Raw genomic sequence first — 21,420 nt, forward strand, 5'->3', positions numbered from 1 at the left:
TCTTTATGAAACCATGGAAGGTGTTCCGAATAATCTACATATTGCAACCTTACTTTGAACATACTATCAACTCCTGTTTCCTATTAGATGACATGTATCAGTTTGGCAAAATTGAAGGCAGCTTTAAAAATGCGATTGTTGGGGATAATGAGATACAGACCATGTTACATTTTTTTTTTGAATTTGTCAATGAATACTGGTAGTGTATTCAATGCTACCATAGGTTGTTCATTGGTTGTAGCTAAAACCTTTAACCATCTTGGTTTACCGTATCGAAGCACAATAGTTTAATAGCTGAATGCTCGACATTCAGTAAATATTGACATTAATGATGGAAGGTTGCACCAATGGGAACTTTGCCAATGTTGGTTCAGAAATTCCACCACTGACGGCACTAAACAGACCCGAAGGACATAACCGCTAATCTCAGCTCGTAGCTGGTGGTTGGGGAGAAGTTCACTTTTCCATCTTTGATGTGTTGTGAATGTGCTTGCTACTGTTGTGCATTGACAAGTTCTTACCCTTCATGTGTAAGAAAGAACTACAGATGCTGCAGGTCTGAAGGAGGGTCTCGACCTGAAACATCGCCCATTCATTCTCTCCATAGATGCTGCCTCACCCCCCGTTACTCCAGCATTTTGTGTCTACCTTCTTACCCATCATAATGTACTTCAGAACTTGGTTGTCATGACAAATTGGTTAAACAAATATACTTAAAATGGAGGTGTAAGGAATGTAATATCCATTGACAGATTGTATTGGCATGTGTATTGTTGGGGTATTTAAATAACATATGAACCACATGCAAACGTTGCTCGGGTTAAGCTTCAGGTGTCTAGCCAAAAATATAAAAATGGGCGTTTTGTTTGGTTTAGCAGTGCTAACAACTGTGATCCACAAGGATGAGAATTGACACGTGAGGTCAGCATATATTCTGTGCTCCACGAATCTGTGACCCATAGTGAAGTGATAGAATATAGAACAGAACAGCACAGGGCTAGGCTCTTGGGCCCACAATGTCTTTGCCGAACATAATGCCAAAAGCAACTCCAATCCGCCTGCCCTCAATTCCATGCATACTCCAAAGTCTCTTAAATGCCACTAATACATCTGCCTCCACCACCACCTCTGGCAGCACATTCCAGGCACACCACTCTGTGTGGCTGGACAAAACTCGTCCTGCATATCTCCTTTAAGCTTTGCCCCTTTCACGTTTAAATCTATGCCCTCTAATATATGATATTTCCATCATAGGGCAAATAGACAGAAACTATTTCCTATCTATGGCTCTCGTCATTTTATATACTTCCATCAGGTCTCTCTGATATACGGTATTCCAGATGAAACAATGAAAGACTGTCCAACCTCTCCCTTAGCTAATACTCTGTAATCATTCTGTTAAACCTCCTCTGCACCCTTTCCAAAGCCTCCACATCCTTCCAGTAATGGAGCAAACAGAAGTGCACGCAAAACTCCAAGTGCAACCTAACCAAAGGTCCTATAAAGCTGCATTATGACTTCCTGCCTGTTACACTCAATGTCCAAAATGAAGGCAAGCATCCCATATGCCTACTTTACCACTATCCACTTGTGTTGCCACTTTCAGGGAGTTATGAACTTAGACTCCAAGATCCCTCTGTACATAAATGCTGTTAAGGGTCATGCCATTAATTGTGTATTTTCCCCTTGCATTCAAACCTCCCAAAATGCAACACCTCACAGTTGCTCCGATTGAATTCCATCTGCAATTTCTGTTAGCTGATCTTTACCCCTGCCGTTTACTTATAGCCTCCTTCACAGTCCATGAGCCCATGATCTTGGTGTCATCTGCAAACCTATAGATCAATGCATTTACATTTACATCCACGTTTAATAATAATGGGTGTATCTTGATCATCATGTTTTCATTGAAGAATTAGTAGTTGAATGTAGTCAATACAGCTTGGAAAGATTTTCAGACGACAAAAAAAAATCAAAGGTTACAGGGTTCAAGCAGGAATATGGAGCTGAGTCCAAAAAATATTGAATGGGGAGCAGTTCCGAAGAACTGCTTGGTTAACTCTCTTTGTTGGGTGTGTAATTTAAAACATTTTTTTCTTTCATTCCTAGCACTTTACATAACTATTTTTCAAATCTAAATTAATACAAAATCTTAATATATGTAAGTTGAAACTGTAGTTGATGGTTTTGGGTGATTGATCAGGTGAACTAACTATGTGATATAACATGATCTGATATTAGTTGCATTATTTCTACAAATAGTATACAATACTGTTCTTAACAAAAATCTACCCATCATGTGAAACCTTATAAGTAACAGATATAAATTAGATAACTCCAATTAAGACTGAAAGTCAAAAACATTTTTCATGACAGACAAATTTTCATCGTTCTACCACCAATTTGGACACCAAATGTGACATTTAAAACTCTGCCACAATTAGTCATGATTATTTAAATCATAAACAAAATTCATATGGCCCCTCATACATATATGTTGTGATAATGATCTAGGGAAATATCTTCATCAATACCGGGGGGGGAAATACAGTAACATGTCTGGTATTCCGCCTGGAATTGGTGTTTCTGAGAGAGATGGAGAAACTCTTCTCCTTTCCCACTGTTTTACTGGGACCTTGCTTGCATCAAGGTTTTGGGTCCATTGATCTTAGATGGTGATGCTTCTACCCTAGCTAATCATTCTCCCCGATTCTAGACTCAATGTCCCCCATTTCACAGCTCGTCCCAGCAGTAGCTACCTGCTGGGACTGAGCCACAGCTGGTAATGAGCCCAAAGGAGGAGGAGGGAAATGATAATGCACAAGGTTAATGCACTGTGACCTCACTCTGAGCGGTGCCAGACCAACAGTTTTCAGCACCATATAAAATAAATCAAATGATATAATTGGTTCAGCTTGTTCCGTGATGTTCTCTCAATTTTTAAAGGTTTTTTTCATTGTCTCCATTGGTTAGTGACTAAATTTTAAAATAACACATGGAAAGAGGAAATGTTATTTGTCCCTGTGTGGAAGGGTTGCCACAGCCACTGTAACACAAGCTATAGGAAGGATATCATTAGTTGGAAAGGATGCATAGAAACATAGAAAATAGGTGCGGGACTCCCCCAACACTGGGAACATTTTTCCTGCATTTAGCCTGGCAAATCCTGTAAGATTTCTATGTTTCTATAAGATGCCCTCTCATCCTTCTAAATTCCTGTGAATACAAGCCCAGTCAATCCATACAGGGTCTTGGTGAGGCCACACCTGGAGTATTGCGTATAGTTTTGGTCTCCTAATCTGAGGAAAGACATTCTTGCCATAGAGGGAGTACAGAGAAGGTTCACCAGACTGATTCCTGGGATGTCAGGACTTTCATATGAAGAAAGACTGGATAGACTCGGCTTGTACTCGCTAGAATTTAGAAGATTGAGGGGGGATCTTATAGAAACGTACTAAATTCTTAAGGGGTTGGACAGGCTAGATGCAGGAAGATTGTCCCCGATGTTGGGGAAGTCCAGAACAAGGGTTCACAGTTTAAGGATAAGGGGGAAATCTTTTAGGACCGAGATGAGGAAAACATTTTTCACACAGAGAGTGGTGAATCTCTGGAATTCTCTGCCACAGAAGGTAGTTGAGGCCAGTTCATTGGCTATATTTAAGAGGGAGTTAGTTGTGGCTAAAGGGATCAGCGGGTATGGAGAGAAGGCAGGTACAGGATACTGAGTTGGATGATCATCCATGATCATATTGAATGGCGGTGCAGGCTCGAAGGGCCGAATGGCCTACTCCTGCACCTATTTTCTATGTTTCTATTCTTTCATGATATATCAGTCACACCATCCCGGGAATTAACCTGGTGAACCTTCGCTGCACTCCCTCAATAGCAAGAATGTACTTCCTCAAATTAGGAGACCAAATCTGCACATAATACTCCAGATGTGGTCTCACCAGGGCCCTGTACAACTGCAGTAGAATCTCCTTGCTCCTAGGGGTAGTCCAGAACCAGGGGTCACAGTTTAAGAATAAAGGGGTAGGCCATTTAGGACTGAGATGGGGAAAAGCGTTTTCACCCAGAGTGTTGTGAATTTGTGGAATTCTCTGCCACAGAAGGCAGTGGAGGCCAATTCACTGGATGTTTTCAAGCGAGAATAGATTTAGCTCTTGGGGCTAAAGGGATATGGGGGAAAAGCAAGAACGGGGTACTGATTTTAGATGATCAACCATGATCATATTGAATGGTGCTGACTTGAATGGCCTACTGCACCTATTTTTTATTCTATGTTTCTATACTCAAACCCTCTCACTATGAAGGCCAACATGTCATTGGTTGTCTTCACTACCTGCTGTACATGCATCCTTACATTCAGTCACTGATGAACAAGGACACCCAAGTCTCGTTGCACCTCCCTTTTTCCTAATCTGACACAATTCAGACAATAATCTGCCTTCTTGTTCTTGCCACCACAGAAAAGATACGCAGGGAGTTTGCTGCGATTGGAGGACTTGAGTAATAAGGATAGGCAGGGAGGCATTGGGGTGACTGTAGAGATGTATATAAAATTATGAGGGGCATTGATAAAATCAATGATACCATTCATATCACCCTCGTCACATAGTGCTTCTTATCCTTGTCTAAATTGCCAGTTGACAGTAGTGTAGTTCCACAATGTGTGGGGTTTCATGGAGATTTGCACCTGCGTTCTGAAAGGTAGTGAATCGCTGGTCGATGGAGCTGGAGTCAAACCATCAGGGCATTTGAAGGAGGTAGATACAGTTTTGAAAGATCGGGGAATTGATCATAAGTGATAGGAGTGGAATTAGGCCATTCAGCCCATCAAATTTACTCTGCCATACAATCATGGCTGATCAATCTCTCCTAACCCCAATCTCCTGCTTTCTTCCCATAACCTCTGACACCTGTACTAATCAAGAATCTATCTATCTCTGCCAAAAATATCCACTGACGGCCTCCACAGCCTTCTGTGGCAAAGAATTCTACAGATTCACCAGCCTGTGACTAAAGAAATTCCACCTCATCTCCTTCCTTAAAGAATGAATTGAGAGCTAATTGATATTGGCACTTCAGTGGCACTGAGTTTTGGGGCAGATCATTGCTGAAGAACAAGGTTGGTCTACTCCTGCCTCTCTGTTCTTATGTTCACAGCTTCTACAACATGGAAGATGGGTAATGTTTGGCGATTGGCGATGCCTCATGGAATGCACTTTTTAAGCATTATACTTCCCCTGTTGAAGATCCTGGTTCATAAAATGAACTCTTCAGGCACTGAATATTTAGGCAGGAGGGATGATTTATGCTCGCTCGCATTGGCATAAACTAAATGAATGCCCAATTACAATCTGTTGCACCACGCATTCAATGTGAGATCCAGGAAGCAGTGAGCTACCGTTAAGGCTTTATTAGTATTTTTTTTCTCTCACAAATTACAAAAAAGTGAGAAGAATCAGTCGGGAGGATTCCTAATGGCTCCTGTTTAACGCGGGAGCAACCTGGAGAGACCAAAGAGTGGGAGGAAATTGGACCAAGGCAAAGTGTTTATGTGGAAAAGCTATGTGTTATAATTGTTTAGTTGCTCATAAATGTTTCATTCAATAGATTTGGTTAATTAAATTATTGTACAAGGAAGCAATAGTTGCAGAAAATCTGTTTAGGTTACTCTTACTTACCCGTTCACAGTCCGTGGGCTTGTAGGTTACATTCCTCATTAGGCTCATGTAAGTACATTTTAAATATAGCGATGTTTCCAGACCCCAGGTATCAGGCAGGGAAAAGAATGTACTCATCTCCCTCTGATTCCCAGCGCAACACCAGTGCTGCATTGTGAAGGGGGCATTATTCCAATGATACGTTCATGTTTAAAGGACTTTAAAGATCCAGTACAACAATTGCCATATTTCCTTAAACTTTGAAGGGGGCAGTTTTAGTCCATCATGTCTGCGGCAGCTCTAAGCGGGATCCTATCAATCTTATTCACCAAATGATTTCCCTATAATCAATTCATTATCACATGCCCATCAACTCCTTCCATTCTCACCAACAACACGGCGAATTTAAAGTAAGCAATTAACCAACAAACGTACATATCTTTGTTTAGATTAGAGAAACAGCAGGGAAACGGGTATTTTGGCTCACCGAGTCCATGCCGACCAGCAATCCCGCACACTTAACACTATCCTACACACACACTAGGGACAATTTTACAATTATACCAAGCCTACAACCTACACCTACAACCCTGTACGTCTTTGGAGTGTGGTAAGAAACCAGAGATCGCGGAGAAAAACTCACGCAGGTCAGGTGGAGAACGTACAAACTCCATATCATCAGCACCCGTAGTCGGGATCGAACCCGGGTCTCTTGCGCTGTAAGGCAGCAACTCCATCGCTGCGCCTCTGTATATGGAAGAAATCCATGCAGTTGCAGTTGCATTTAAGGGGTGGCAGAGCAATTGGTTTACTTCCTCACTGCTCCTGTGGCCTGCGTTTAATCCTGACCTTCAATACTGTTTGTGTGGAGTTTACACTTTCTTCCTGTCACACCTCCAGTTTTTTTCCAATAACCCAATGATATGCATATTTATTGATTAATTGGCCTCTGCATATTGGTTCTCATGTGTAAGTGAGTGACAGAATCTAGGTGGAATTGATGGGAATGTGGAAGAGGTAAAAATGGGATTAATGTAGGGTAAGCAGAAATGTATTAAATGAGTGCTTGGTGGGTGGTGCGCGTGCCTGGGTCCGTGCTGCATGATTCTATGAAATCAGAATACCCTGGGGAAACCCGTGTGGCCAGATTAAGAACGTGCAAACTCCACACAGACAATACCTGAGGTTATAAATGAAATGGGCAGCTTAGGTTGTGAAGCAGCAACTCTATCTAATTTGCAACCCGCTGTACACAAAGAGTTGTAACCAATTTTGCTCCGTTTTGTATTGTGGTATATAATGAGGAAGTGTTGATTGGCAAGAGCCAAGCATAACACAAATGAATGTTATCATTGGTAAACGCTCTGTGTTACAGAGAGGAACATGAACACAAGTCTGGAGTAGTCTAGAGCGGCATGATCATTTTGTAATAGTTCCATCATCCAATCTGTTTAATTGAATATATTCGAAAGCAGTTTGAAAGTAGTGTCCCCCCCCCCCAACCCACCCCCTCCCCACCACCACTTCATAAACTGAACATTTTATTTCCATTGAATTGCGAAGGTGTCTCATTTCAAGTCTAGAGTATGCGGAGACTGATTGATTCAATAGACTTAAAGCTTTGTGAGGCCAGGGGCTGTTTCAGTGGGATGTTGGGCAATTAAGAAAAGACAACCTCGGGCTGTGTACCCGCCACTTGCTGCTCTGCAGTTGGTTCCAGGTCTGGGAACATGGGAAGTTTTTTTGCAGATTTGTTAGAAAAATAAAGTTGGAGAGTGCTGAAAACAAACCGTGCGGTGTTTTAAAGAAATCCCAGCTACACAGGGTCTGGCCTTTAGGTCATTTTCTACTGACAGAAAATTCCTTTTCTGTTAAGTATGATTTGAAGGGTTTCCAAGACTGCCTCAAATTCATTGAAGCAACAGTGCAGCTTCTGCTGTGTGGTGTAGTTTTTCATCATCTGTGCTTGCACTGCGGCTGTAACACGACTGTGCTTGCACTGCGGCTGTAACACGACTGTGCTGTTAAAACAGTTCTCAGCATAGCATTTCTTTGTTATTGATATAAATTAGTACAATGTGCATTTTGATTCATGACCTAACACAGTATTAAGCAATATATTCGAGCCACGCAAAATGATTGGATGGTGTTGTCTGTGCAAATCCTGTTCCTTTTGATGCAAGGAAACCAGGTATTTACAGGGTTAAATCTTTCGAAAGAACCCAAAAGCCAATAACTGAGCACAACCTGAGGCACTTGTTAATAAGGTCTGCGACTTCAATTGTTACCAGGTTTCCGAGCAATGTGTAAATCCTGCCTTTTTTCATGAATGACAATTAGAAATATATCGCACTCAATCTGTTTTCCTGAAACCATTCATAAAAATCAGATGGTGGGGCCTGGCCAGAAGCTTGCTTGTTGGTGGGGTGAGAAGGTTTGAGAATAAGCGCTGGCAACCCCCTGCCCCCACCTCTTTCTGTCTCTGCAGTCCTCGATGGTCCATTTGTTGAGATTATGGGAGGATTGAGTGGTTTTGGAAGGGCAGCTGGTAAAATTACTCTGACACATACTGGGCAATGAGCCAACGCTGGCCTTGATTCAGACATTGTCTTTCCCCTCATTGAACTGTCAGGACTTAATTCATGGAAAAAAAAGTCAGGGAAAAAAGCCAGCGAGCTGGCAACTCGCTCAGAGTGTTTCTTTTAGCCACGGCATGCAGAAGTCAAATTAATTCAGACGGCGTAACCAAAGCCCTGTTTTCTTAGTATAACATTTCTTCTGTTTTGAAGGGTTATAGGGCTATGCAGGTATAAGCCTACAGGTTAGGAAGAAACGACAGTTGCGGAAGGAAATGGAGCTGGAGGTGAAAGGTCCATTTTCCTTTACGGAAATCGGGGAAGGTTATTTCACGCTGATGTGCTGATATGCTGATCATTAAGGGAAGTTAAAAACAGCACAAATACTTGATGGATACTAACTGTAAAACATTTTTTTTTCAGCCACAACAAGAGGCCCAGAAGAAGCCTGCTCAGGTAGTGTGGACTTTTATTGCAATACAGATAATGGTTTAAGCAAAGAACTGCCTAGAATAGGGAGGTGGAGGGCCTGAACTGCTTTCAAAGTTGAAGTTAATAACAAGGACATGAGCTCATGTGGGCTTCCTAATCTCAGCTGTCTGAGGAAATAGTGATAAATTGTATAAACATGGGGACTACATGGAAGTTCATGGCGGATAATGTAAATCTTACACTACATTCTGAGGAATCTTTTCCTTTTCCATCTGTTTCCTTCACTGTATCGTAACAGATGTCTTTACCATGTGGTAGTCTGGATCAGTTTAAAAAACTTCTGATCTTGTAGTAGACTTTGGGGTTACGTACACATGGCCTTTTTATTTCAGCTAACCTTTTCTTGTATAGCGGGGATTGGTAACTGGAGTGGCAGGAGCAAACTTGATCCACGATTAAAAATGTAGTCTGCAGATCACAGCCTAGTCCGTGTGGCGGTGATAATCCAAATGACTAGAAAGTCACAAAGCCTTTTTTTAATTTTGAAGCTTGTGTTGTCCAGCTTCTTACGAAATACCGAGTTTGGTTGCAAGTCAGATGTCCACAGTACACAGGACCAGTGCACCATAATGAGTACATTAACTTTCAAAGCTTTAGCATTACTGCAATTTCTTGGCCATAAGCCAGGAGAGATATTACAGTGCTGGCAATTCCGGTTAAACCCGCCACAGACTTCCAACATTTGTGCTCCATATTGAGGATGTGTCTTTCCTTTTTGTTGTTGCTCGTACTAATTAGCTTGAGTAATATCTGCAAAGATATATATTGTTTAAATGCAGTTGTTCATGCGCACACTTGTGTTTCTGTCTTCCCCTTTCTGCTTCCAATTCTCATACTTAATGTAAATAAAAGCAGTCAATGTATTTGGGGGGGAAAAAAACGTGCAGCTGTAACTCGCTCTGTGATGCCACAGGGTGATGGTGGAAGGCACTGTATAAATGCACATTTTAAGCTACGGCTTCTTGCTGTTCCATTGTGGGTACTTCACAACCATGCCTGACTGAATGCTAAGCCAGCAGCTACTGACATGCACTCTCTGGTAAGGATCAGTGGATGGCATTTAGTAGTAGTGGCCCTGCCCCCATCCCCAGCCACCCACTGAGTTGTGTAGTACCTTCTGAATTTGTAGTCGGCATGGCAGTACTCTGCATATCGCCAACTTGGATGTGTTGTGCATACTAACGTGCTGTTAGTGCCGCCTTAAAACTGTCTAGTGAAGGTGATTTAACTATATTGTTGCCTTGTTTATTCCATTCCCTTAAGGTTCTTACAAAGAATGAGTTCTTATAAATATCTGTCCTGGCGAATGGGGTTTCTATTTGCATATCATTTATCTTTCTTGGTCGCATTTCTGTTGAGTATGTTATGTATCTATCTGCAGTTATGCCCATGATCCCCTTTTGAATCTTGTACAACATGGCTAGTCTGTTCCTTGCCCTTCTTGTTTCCACGCCAGGTCGGACAGCATCTGGGTGACACTGCTACCTTTATTGTAGTTCCCAATGCAAAAGCATGCTGCTTTCCTCTGTACCCCTTCTAGTTTGTTGATATGACCAGTTTTGTATGGGTCCCAGGCACACGAAGCATATTCCAGTAAGGGTCTGAAACAAGAATCTGATTTTTGCCACCTGAGCCATTACTGCTCAGCGCCGGCAATCTTTTTGCACTGGTTCCCAATCGTGGTGAGTTTTGTTTCGTCAGCTTGACACATGGAAATCCCATCATCTCGTTCAAACGAAATAACTGAGAAATCTCCAGAGAATAGGTTTTCTGTTTGTGCAGAGCAGAATGCACACGCATTCCCCGTAGGAACACGTATTTGCCGGAATATTTGCAATCTTTTCCCTGCTTGACAAGCAGAGATCACTCGACTCATTTTGGGCACTGGCTTGTGGAGGTATCTGAATTAAATAGGAAGAATTATGGTTCCTCAGTGGCAGATCCACTCCTCTCCAGGGTCAATTAGTGAGTCAGAAAGGCTGGTCAAATATCACAAATGCCCTTCATTCCTATTTACATGACCTTAAAGTGTAATGGAAGACTTTGTAGTCCATCTGGCAAGTCCTGGCAACTAATGCCTTTCAGTCCCTCTCAAATATGTATCCAATTCTCTCTAATTTACCCACATTATCTGATTCCCAGAGCAGTGGATTCCATATGTTTGCCATCCTTTGCACGAACTTTAACCTATTGGAAGCTCGTAACCACGATCCTGACTCGATAGTTGCGGAAAGCTTGAGTAGATTGGAGTTAAATTTTTATTTTCTCTTAAATTTGAACAATGCAACCCAGTGAAGTATTTCTTCTGCTAAGCAGTCTCGGGCAGTCCACATCGCTTTGCCACCTTGGTTGCTCCTATGTGCACTTTCCCCATAGCCTCTCTTATAGCGCCAGAGTGAGACTAGCTGGTTTCAGTGGAACAATGGACTCCCACAGCAACCTTGAACATACATCCTCTCGCCCAGCCTCCTATAAGGTTGCCGTTATATTTTCTAATTTTTCTTTGTCTCTGGTGCATTTATTCCAACAATGAGGTCGTCTGCCGCCGTGTCTCTGAAACGTCATTCGTCTTCCAGAAACATGTTTTCCATCTTCCATAGTGGATGGAGCTTTCAACCCCATCCGTCTATTTCCCCACATCGACTCTCACTCTCTCTCCCCCAGGACAGAGAAAGATAAGAGCTCCCCTGGTAGCCACCCCATCAACTTCACTTTCAAAAATATCCTTTCCCATTTTTGCCAGCCCCAAACAATGATCCCACCACTCGTCACAGCTTCCCATCCCCCATTGCCCCCTTTCTACATTTTGCAGGGACTGCTCACTTCATGATAATGTGTGGTCCGTTCTTCTGCCCCACCCACCTCTCCCATCCCATGGCACCTTCCCATGCAAATGGAGGCGATGCAATGCCAGACCATTCATTTCTTCCCTTCCCACCATCCAGGGGCCCAAACAATCATTCCAGGTGAAGCAGCAATCCACTTGCCAGCTAGTCTTCTACATTTTTGCTTTCCCAGTGCCTCCTCTACCGTGGAGAAACCAAGCAGAGATTGGTTGATTGCTCTGCAGAGCATCAGCGCTCAGTCTGCACGGATTATCTCTCTTCCTTCTGCATGTCACTTTAATTCTCAATCCATTTCCCCCTGTCAGCAGCCTCCCCCATTGCCAGAGTGAGGCCCAACATAAACTAGAAGAACAACATCTTATCACCCGTCTAGGCACTTTGCAACCTTCTGGAAAGAACACTGAACTCTCCAACCTCAGGTAAACTGCTCTCTCATCATTTTCCTTTACAATGCAAATGTCCCTTTCGTCCCACTTTATTTCAATGTCTCACTACATGCTCCTGCTTCTTATCACCCCATCTGTCTTAACCCATCTCCTTATGACCTGTTCACTGACATCTCACTCCTCCCCCCAACTTTGAAAACTGGAACCCCTCCATTCTTCCCCTTACTCTTGAGAGTAAAGATCATCAATCCCAAACCTGAACTGGTTTCTCCTTCAACAGATGCTGCCTGACTGGTTGAATTCTTCCTGCATTTCTGTGTTTGTTCCTGTGTGGGGCCCCTCACAGACTGTTATCTGGGTCTTTGTCAATGAAAATAAAGAAATGGCAAAGATGTTGAAATAAAGGAGGAAAATAGCATCCTGAAAACTAGTGTTGAATCAGGAATGGCTTCTCACCAAAGTCCTTACACTGTGTGGATAACAAATCCAATGGATTTGATGGCTTCCATCTCAGCATCTATAAGGAAGTTATTTATAAAATGACTTCCTCATCTTCCCGAGCTCCATTAATTTGGGAACCGTAACTTTAGATTGGTAAATTGCAAATGTCAATTTACTTTTATGGGTGGGAAGGGTGCAATAAATCTACTTGGTGACCTGTGAGCATTTCTGAGCACCTTGGAAAATATATCTTGGCCTTGGAGGAAGTGCAGTACAGATTTACCGGAACAATATTTGCACTTCAGTTGTTAAATTACAAGATTAAGAAATTGGGATTGAATTCCCTAGAAATTTAGTTCAATGAGTGATCTGATTGATATTTTCATGATATTATTAAAAGTACATACCAAAACAATTTCTAACTGATCTAAGGTAAGGGGCCCCACACTGAACGTGGGTGGGGCGGAGGGGTATAGCTAACACTTCAAGCCAGCCTTTCAGACCAAGGGCTGGAAACTTTTCTTCCACACATAAAAGACAGTGGAAGTTCACAACCCTCCCATTGTCGGTGATTTTGTGCAAAATCAATAATCGATATTAAATTTGACGTTGATCGACTTTGTACCCAGAGGTATTCAGGGATGTGGTGCAAAGGTTGAAAGATATTCTCACTTCCAAACATGGAGTTATTTCACAGATCAGTCATTATCAAATTGAATGGCAAAACAGGCTTGAGGGAGCAAATCGTTTATTTACGAGAATTATCAACCATTGCCCCAATCTGTGGCCTATAGTGGACACAGCCCCACTGTATATTTCCGTTCTCCAGTCATTGTATTTGGTCATATCACAAACTCAGCCTGATACTTATGTCTCATCGTTGAAATTTGCTCTTCCCTATGCCCTGCTCCTGACTTGGTGTCATCTGCTAATTTCTCTGCGTCTGTCCTCCAGTAATGAATTGTCCAGGTGCAGCATTGTTGGTTCCAAGCAACAATCACCTTGATGCCACCTTCATGCAACACTTAGATCGAAGCTTGAATATGAGAACATACACTCATATACCTGGCTTCCAAATTACTCCTTCGTGAAACTCTTGTCCCAGGTCCAGATAATTTATCAGCTATAAGATGTCTTCACAGTTGCAGAATAACCTACCCTGTCACCTGCCATTTTCATGTCTGAGGTCAAGAATCTGAGCCATTAAATTAAAATTAATGAGAATTAAAGCAGATCATTTTTTCTTCCATTGACCCAAGCGTAAAGCATAGGTTTGCATTTTATTTTGTCTCAACCTTGAGCATGTTGATTGGATTCCAAGAAGTCACGGTGAAACTTCATGCTCCCAAATCCTCTGCATTGCTTCGGCGTTCCGGTTTTTCTCTCTCTAAGTAAGTAAGTAAGTAAGTTTATTGGCCAAATATTCACATACAAGGAATTTGCCTTGGTGCTCCGTCCACAAGTAACAACATGACATACAGTGACAGTTACGAATGACTCAGAAAACACTAAACATTAATAATAATAAAACATTAATGATAAAACACCATTGATCAAGCATGTGAACCAACAAAATACCAGATCAAAGGGAGGCTACAGATTTTTGGCTGTTGAGTAGAGCAACTACTTGTGGATAAAAACTGTTTTTATGTCTGGCTGTGGCAGCTTTGACAGTCCGGAGTCGCCTTCCAGAGGGAAGTGATTCAAAGAGTTTGTGGCCAGGGTGAGAGGGGTCAGAGATGATCTTGCCCGCTCGCTTCCTGGCCCTTGCAGTGTACAGTTCATCAATGGAGGGAAGGTTGCAGCCAATAATCTTCTCTGCTGATCGGACGATTCGCTGCAGCCTCCAGGTGTCGTGGTTGGTGGCTGAGCCAAACCAGACCATGATGGAGAAGGTGAGAACAGACTACGATGGCCGTGTAGAATTGGACCATCATTGCCTGTGGCAGATTGTGCTTTCTCAGCTGCCGCAGGAAGTACATCCTCTATGTGCACAAAGAAACCGAGATAGGAACAGGTCAACTGTTTCCCTAAACATTTTCATTAGGAATTGTAGCAGAATTTGCAACATCTGGAGTTATTTTTAATGTGCTTTACTGGTCCTTCCAGAACCCAAACCCAATGGGAACTGACTGTGTTGGGCTCAGATTGATCAGGCGTAGACTCTGATAAAACATTCAGATACGGGTCAGGTTCAGCTGGGCCAGGCCAGCTGAGACTTTATAAATACATTTTAGCAAGCTTTTTTTCCCACTTTGCTGAAAATGCCTCCCAACATTACTTCTGGCTTCCATTAGATTTGTGAGACTTAACATGTTTGACATTATTATATTTACAATAGCGGGTTGGGTCAGATCAGGTTGGGTATGAAAAGAAAATTAAAAATCCACCGGGTTTTCTAGTGGTTCAGATTCTCCTCAAGAGTTTTAATTTTGTACCTGAGCAGACCATTAATCCTTTCAACCTAGCTCTGCTTTCTTGTAGTTTTTTCATTGTTTCTACACAGATGAGGCCAAGGGGATTTCCTAAAGGTCTCAATTTTGACAGAATTTTTATGTGGCATGCTATGATTTTGATAAACCCTGGCTGTATGAATGTGGCGTATGTATTTATGAGCAAGCTGGGTGGTCACGCTGATAAATGAAGGCTTGAAGAGACATTCCACATGTAGTATATATAATATATATATATATTTGCAACTATGATTCAGCTCCCCTCACCGTCTGCATAGTGTATGTATTTTTGGCCTGTCTGAATTTAAAGTTAGTTGCTTACAGGTTTTCTCACGATTGAACAACTAGTGAGCTGATTTCAATCCCACCTGCAGTCAAATTACATTCACAACTACCAACAAGAAAAGCATGGGGAGCTATGAAGGAGCTTGTAGGTAAGCACATGGATATGTGGGGAGTGAAGGGATATAGATGACAAACAGGCTGAGGAGATTAGTTTAGCTTGGCACCATCTTCATGCAGACATTGTGGGCCGAAGAGCCTGTGTTGTACTGTTCCATGTTTTAAATGCCTTAAAGTGTATTTAGACCTGTAACTTCATAATGTTTAAAGTCTCGGTTTGTGGTGATAATATTTAAGTTGTACGTTTTGGGAGGTGCTGACCTGTGCCTCTGTAGCAGTTTCTTCAATCATTACGTCAGAAACTTGATGGGGGTCTGAAAGGTTGTAATCGAGTGGATGTACTTGACACTCAAAACACAAGGGAACCATGTTGAAAAAAACAGGAACTGATGTGGCCCACAGGCCACACAGGGAGTGAGAAGGTGCTCGGAACGAGCTGCTGAGTTGCTGCACAGAGCTTGCACACGGTGGAGGGACTCGCTTTGTGGTGGAGGAAATCTTTGATTTTCTTCTTGGTTCCAGAAAAGCACATTTGCCCCACCTGGCCGCACAAGGGTAAGTATTATACTTGCCCTGAGACGTCTCTTGTGACTCCAGGCCGGATGCCTGCATGCAGCTTCTTGCTAGAAACTCGGTAAAAACTGGAGTCAGATCTCAACTGGGATGCACTGAAAGGGTTTGAGCCGGTGGCTACAACCTGCCTCAACCAGCACACAGCAACTAGCATGGCAGTTAAGTTACTTGGGCAATTTTAATTGGTTGCAGGAGAGTTAGGGCAGCTTCCCAGTAATTTCCTGGATAAACATCTGATTTAAAATAATATCATCTGGTGCAGGAACAATTTCATTGATCTTACTTTGCTGAACATAAAGTAACCCGAAGAAGATGTGAATCTCATGGCAAACAACCTATTGATGCAAACCTGATTGCATCGAAGAATTATCCAAGTGACAATTTTCAGCTGAAGGTGACGTCAGTGAATGTGGAGGTGGATGTAGGGCCAATGCACGGGGCACCACGGAGAGCAGGAGCAATGGGACATTGTACAGCAGAGTCATCTCAGCCAAGTACCTTCATATACATGCATATACATACACGCAGAGAGACCGCACAGGCTGACAGAGGCACATGTGCACAGACTGATAGAGAGACACATGTAGACAGAGACACTGACGCAGGCACGGCACAGATCACATGGGCACACACACAAATGGGCACACACACACACACACGGGCACACATACACACACGGGCACACACACACACGGGCACAGACGCATACGGCCCAGACGCACACGGCCCAGACACACACAGCCCAGACACACACAGCCCAGACGCACACGGTCCAGACAGGTATACACAGGCACAGACACACACGGCCCAGACACACACAGCCCAGGCGCACACGGCCCAGACAGGTATACACAGGCACAGACACACACGGCCCAGACACACACAGCCCAGACACACACGGCCCAGACGCACACGGCCCAGACAGGTATACACAGGCACAGACACATTCAGGTGCAAACACAGGCAGGCACACACACTTGGGCACAAAGTGATGCTCGGGTGCAAACATGCATGAACACAGACACACACGTGCACATGTAGACACACACATGCACATGTAGACACACGCTCACACAGACACGGTATAAACACAAGCACACACAGGCATGGACATAGTAGCACACACTGACACAGACAGATGCACGCACACTCCAGTAGGGGGTCATCAGAAACAGCAATCCTGACTGAGTTTTATTGGAATATAAAAGTAAAGGAGTGCTATAATTTCCAGGGAGCGTTGAAGACTATTTTGGAGATATAAATGGCAAAGTTAGGTTTTCTCACAGTGACGCTGGGGTTTTGAAATGCACTTGGGATTTTGCACTGGAGTGTAAAAGCTTTGAATAGTTGATCACACAGTAGTTCAAATTGACAAGTAAATGCTGTTTGCAATGAATGATACTCAGAAGCAGCTTCAGGTAGTTAAGAGAGAGATGCTGTTTGATTTGCCAGAATGCTCAACATTAATGCATGCAATAAATGTGAACAGCCTTTTCCAATATAATATTGAGATAATTTACACCATTGTAGATTCCTTATGTGTTGTGGTATTAGCCTTTGCCTTATCTTCCATTTTAATTTATTAGCTGCTCTTTATTCCCTTTTATTTTGTTTCTTTCAACTTGTTACTGCTCTATCTTTTAACAGTAGCAACTGATTTGAGTTTTGACATTTTTTGGTAGGTTTATGTTTGAAGTTCATTTCGGGAGTTGATCTGATGGACAACGCAGATTCCTTGATCATTCCTTTTGGGGGAGGTCCAGGCAGGGTTGCAGACTGCTGGCCGGGTCAATTAGTTGCTCAGTTTTCAAGCTTCACTGAAGCTCATTTTAGCAGCCATTTCATTTTGCATGCACAATTGGCTGACTGCAATTTAAGGCAAAAGATTAGATGCAGTCTCCATGATTACAATTCGACAACTCACCGATTAGACCGTCTCCTTTTCTTTGTGAGAGAGGGAAAGGACGGACACGAAATGGATTTGGCTTTCCTTTTTCCCAATCTGTCCCTTTTTGTGCTTCGATCATCACCGCCGCTGCTGTCATTGACAAGGTTGTGTCAAGGGAGTAACTGAATCCAGTACGAGAGCTGCACGAACAGCAGCAGAAATAGAGAAAGACTTCCATTTACACCACAGTGCAGCGGTAGAGTTGCTGCCTTACAGCACGAACAGCGCCAGAGTCCCGGGTTTGATCCAGACTGCGGGTGCTGTCTGTATGGAGTTTGTACGTTGTGAGGTATAAATGGAGTCAATGGCAGGGAGGTTGGTTTATGTGATGGTCTGGGCTGCGTCCACAGTTCGCTACAATTTATTGCGGTCTCGGATGGAGCTGTTCCCAAACCAAGCTGTGATGCATCCTAATAAAATGCTTTCTATGGCGCATCTGCAGAAGTTGGTGAGAGTTGTTGGGGACATGCCAAACTTCCTAAGCCTTCTAAAGAAGTAGAGGCGTTGGTGTACTTTCTTAGTTGTTGCTTCAATATGGGTGGTCCAGGAGAAGTTGTTGATATTTATTCCATGAAATTTTCAACCATCTCTACTTCAGCGCCAACAATGCAAATTGGGATATGTGTACCGCGTCACTTCCTGTTGTATTATTATGTCACTATATAGAACTAGCTTTCTTGGTCGAGAGCCTGCCTCCAGGGCCGGCGTTAAGCCGATTTGACCGATTGCTCCCAATTGGGCCCCGCGCCTAAGCGGGGCCCCGCACTAATGTTCAGTATTTCGTACAGAAATATGAATTCTCTTTGTTAAATAAAGATTTTTTTTAATTCGCCATCCGGATTTTTTTAAACGAACATGTATAACAACCGCTGCACGGCCATCATACACAAACGATTTGTTAACTAGTGCTGTTAGCACATCTTAACGGTAAGTACTTAACACCTTGTTATGCAATGTCATGAATCTGCATCTATCCGCATTCCTCAGTAAATGTTATAGTGTTTTGAACAAGTATTAATGACGCCGTGTTCCTTTGAATAAAATTCACGCGGCGTCATTAATACTTGTTTAAAACACAATTACATTTACTGAGGAATGTAGATCGGTGACACGTTGAGAATTTCATTTAACTCACCATCATGAGTGAGGGCCCCGGTCCGCGAGAAGGGGCTTCTTCCTGGTGTGCAGGTTTGTCATTCACCTACCGACCCACGTTGTGTCCAAAGATCTTGGATCCAGTTCCCTTTTGAACATCTTATAGCGGATCTTTGGTTGTGTCTCTCTGTCTTTTGCTCACTCCCTCCCTCCCTCCCTCTTTCTCTCCCGCTCTCTCTCCCGCTCCCCATATTGTCTCTCTCTAGCTCTCCCACTCCCTCTCTATTACCCTGTCCCCTCAGCATTCCCGGAATGACGTTTTGCAGTAGACAAAAATGCTGGAGAAACCCTGCGGGTGAGGCAGCCGCCTGGCCCGCTGAGTTCCTCCAGCACTCTGTGTTTTTTGTTTGGCTCTGAAGTTGAAGTTGGCTCAGCGGGACGGGCAGCGGCTCTGGGGAGAGGGTTGTGTTTCTGGTCGAGACCCTTCTTCAGACAATCACAAGTACTCTCATCGACGCAAGTTCAGTTCGGTCTGAAGAAGGGTCTTCTCTCTAGAGTCGCTGCGCTGCCTGTCCTGCGGAGTTACTCCAGCTTTATGTCTATCTTCAATTTCAGAGAATTACAATTTCTCTCGGGGGGCTTATAACGTCTCTAACCCCCTCTGGGACCCTCTGAACACCTCTAAACCCCCTCTAGCCCCCCTGTTTCCCTCTATTCCCCTCTAAACAATTGTAAACACACCTGAACCCATCTGAAGCCCTCTAAACATCTCTAAACCGTTTAAACCCCTCTAAACTAGGAGGCTGCAAGGTGACTTGGATAGGCTGGGTGAGTGGGCAAATGCATGGGAGATGCAGTATAAAGTGGATAAATGTGAGGTTATCCACTTTGGTGGCAAAAACAGGAAAGTAGACTATTATCTGAATTGTGGCCGATTAGGAAAAGGGGAGATGCAACGAGATGCAACGAAAAATGCTCACGGCAGACCAAACGTGTTAAACAGAAATTGGTCAGATATTGAGCTTTACACAGTGAGAAATCATGTGAAATAATCACTGAATTTAATTTTAAATGAATGTACCTGCATGTTATACTGTTTAGTTTGGAGATACCACCAGATAGTCTGGTTGATACAACCAGATTAGTTTGGAGATACAACCAGATAGTCCACTGAGTTCGCACCGACCAGCGATTTTTGTTACAGATTTGACAAATTTATTTGGCGGCCAATCAAACGCTGTCTCTAAGGGGGGTGCATCCAATCACCAACCAGCTTGCCTTAAAAATTCCCGAAACTACACGAAATATAAGCATACATAAATTTTTACTTTTCTAGAGTAGGGGCCCCGCCATCAGTTTTCTAATTGGGCCCCACAATTCCTAGCACCGGCCCTGCCTGCCTCAACCTGAAAAGACACGTAGTGCTTGAGTAACTCAGCGGGTCAGGCAGCATCTCTGGAGAACCTAGACAGGTGATATTTCGGGTCGAGACCCTACCTCACATTGTTTTGTTCTGCATGGGTGCAAGAAGCAACACTGATGCAGTCGTCAATGTAGCAGAGAAAGATTGGGGGATAGGGCCACTGTACAGCTGTAACAAGGACTGGTTGCTTCAACATAGTGACTAACAAAGGCCTTCCTGATTGCCTGCAACTGTGCACATTTGCAGAAGGAGGGGATTCCCATGGAAAGTTACATGATGCCTGGGCTTTCTTGGCATCTGGCATAGATTGACATTGGGAATGGTGAATGGGAGTACAATCCTGAACATTCTGGGGAATGTTTCTGCTCCTGGTTGGGAAGAAGCCCGAGCAAAACTAAATGCCCTCTTCTGACCATTCTAACGTTCTCCTGGTTTTCTGTTGGGCTGTGTTGGGATGTCACAATTACTGGGTATATAATGAAATATCACCCCTTAGCTGCTTGTGATAGACAGTCAGAGTCATGGGGCATTCATGTGTTAGAACTGCAATGCAAGTCCCCCCCCCCCCCTCTGTCCTTTCTGTGGCCTCTTTACATTGGGTGGATTGTGTTTAAAATCAATCCCAATGAGTCAAAACTGAAACTACTTCCTATCCGAAGGTGTGAGGCCGGAAAATAATCTGTGAAATGGGATTTGCAGAAAACAATGTGCTTCCAACTCTATGACTTATTCAGAAGATATTTTCCTGAAACCCCATCCAAGGCCCTTTCCATTTGTGATTTAACACTTCCATGTCCATGCTTCACAGCGCTATCCATCCAACCAGCAGTCCTCTCCAACTATTTGGTTGCTGGGAAAATATTTATTACAGTTCTTTCAGAAACTTACAAAATAGGTGCAGGAGTAGGCCATTTGGCCCTTCGAGCCTGCACCACCATTCAATATGATCATAGCTGATCATCCAAAATCAGTACCCCGTTCCTGCTATCTCCCCATATCCCTGGATTCCATTAGCCCTAAGAGCTACACCTAGCTTTCTCTTGAATCCATCTTTCCATTTAGTTTAATGCAATGATTTTCATGCTGGAGTGCCCAACGGTCCTCTCAGGAGATGGGTGG

The 21,420-nt window shown here is 43.3% G+C and overlaps 1 protein-coding gene across 2 annotated transcripts in view; it reads left to right on the plus strand.

Annotated features, from left to right (window-relative positions):
* Window positions 1-21,420, plus strand: part of hmga2 (high mobility group AT-hook 2) — a 155,688-nt gene that overhangs the window by 123,922 nt on the left and 10,346 nt on the right. For both annotated transcript variants that reach the window (XM_033038239.1, XM_033038238.1), the window contains exon 4: window positions 8,666-8,698. In XM_033038239.1, coding sequence (XP_032894130.1) covers window positions 8,666-8,698 — 33 coding nt within the window. The remainder of the gene's footprint in view (window positions 1-8,665; window positions 8,699-21,420) is intronic.

This window comes from Amblyraja radiata, chromosome 19 (genome assembly GCF_010909765.2).
Source record: "Amblyraja radiata isolate CabotCenter1 chromosome 19, sAmbRad1.1.pri, whole genome shotgun sequence".
NCBI lineage: Eukaryota > Metazoa > Chordata > Chondrichthyes > Rajiformes > Rajidae > Amblyraja > Amblyraja radiata.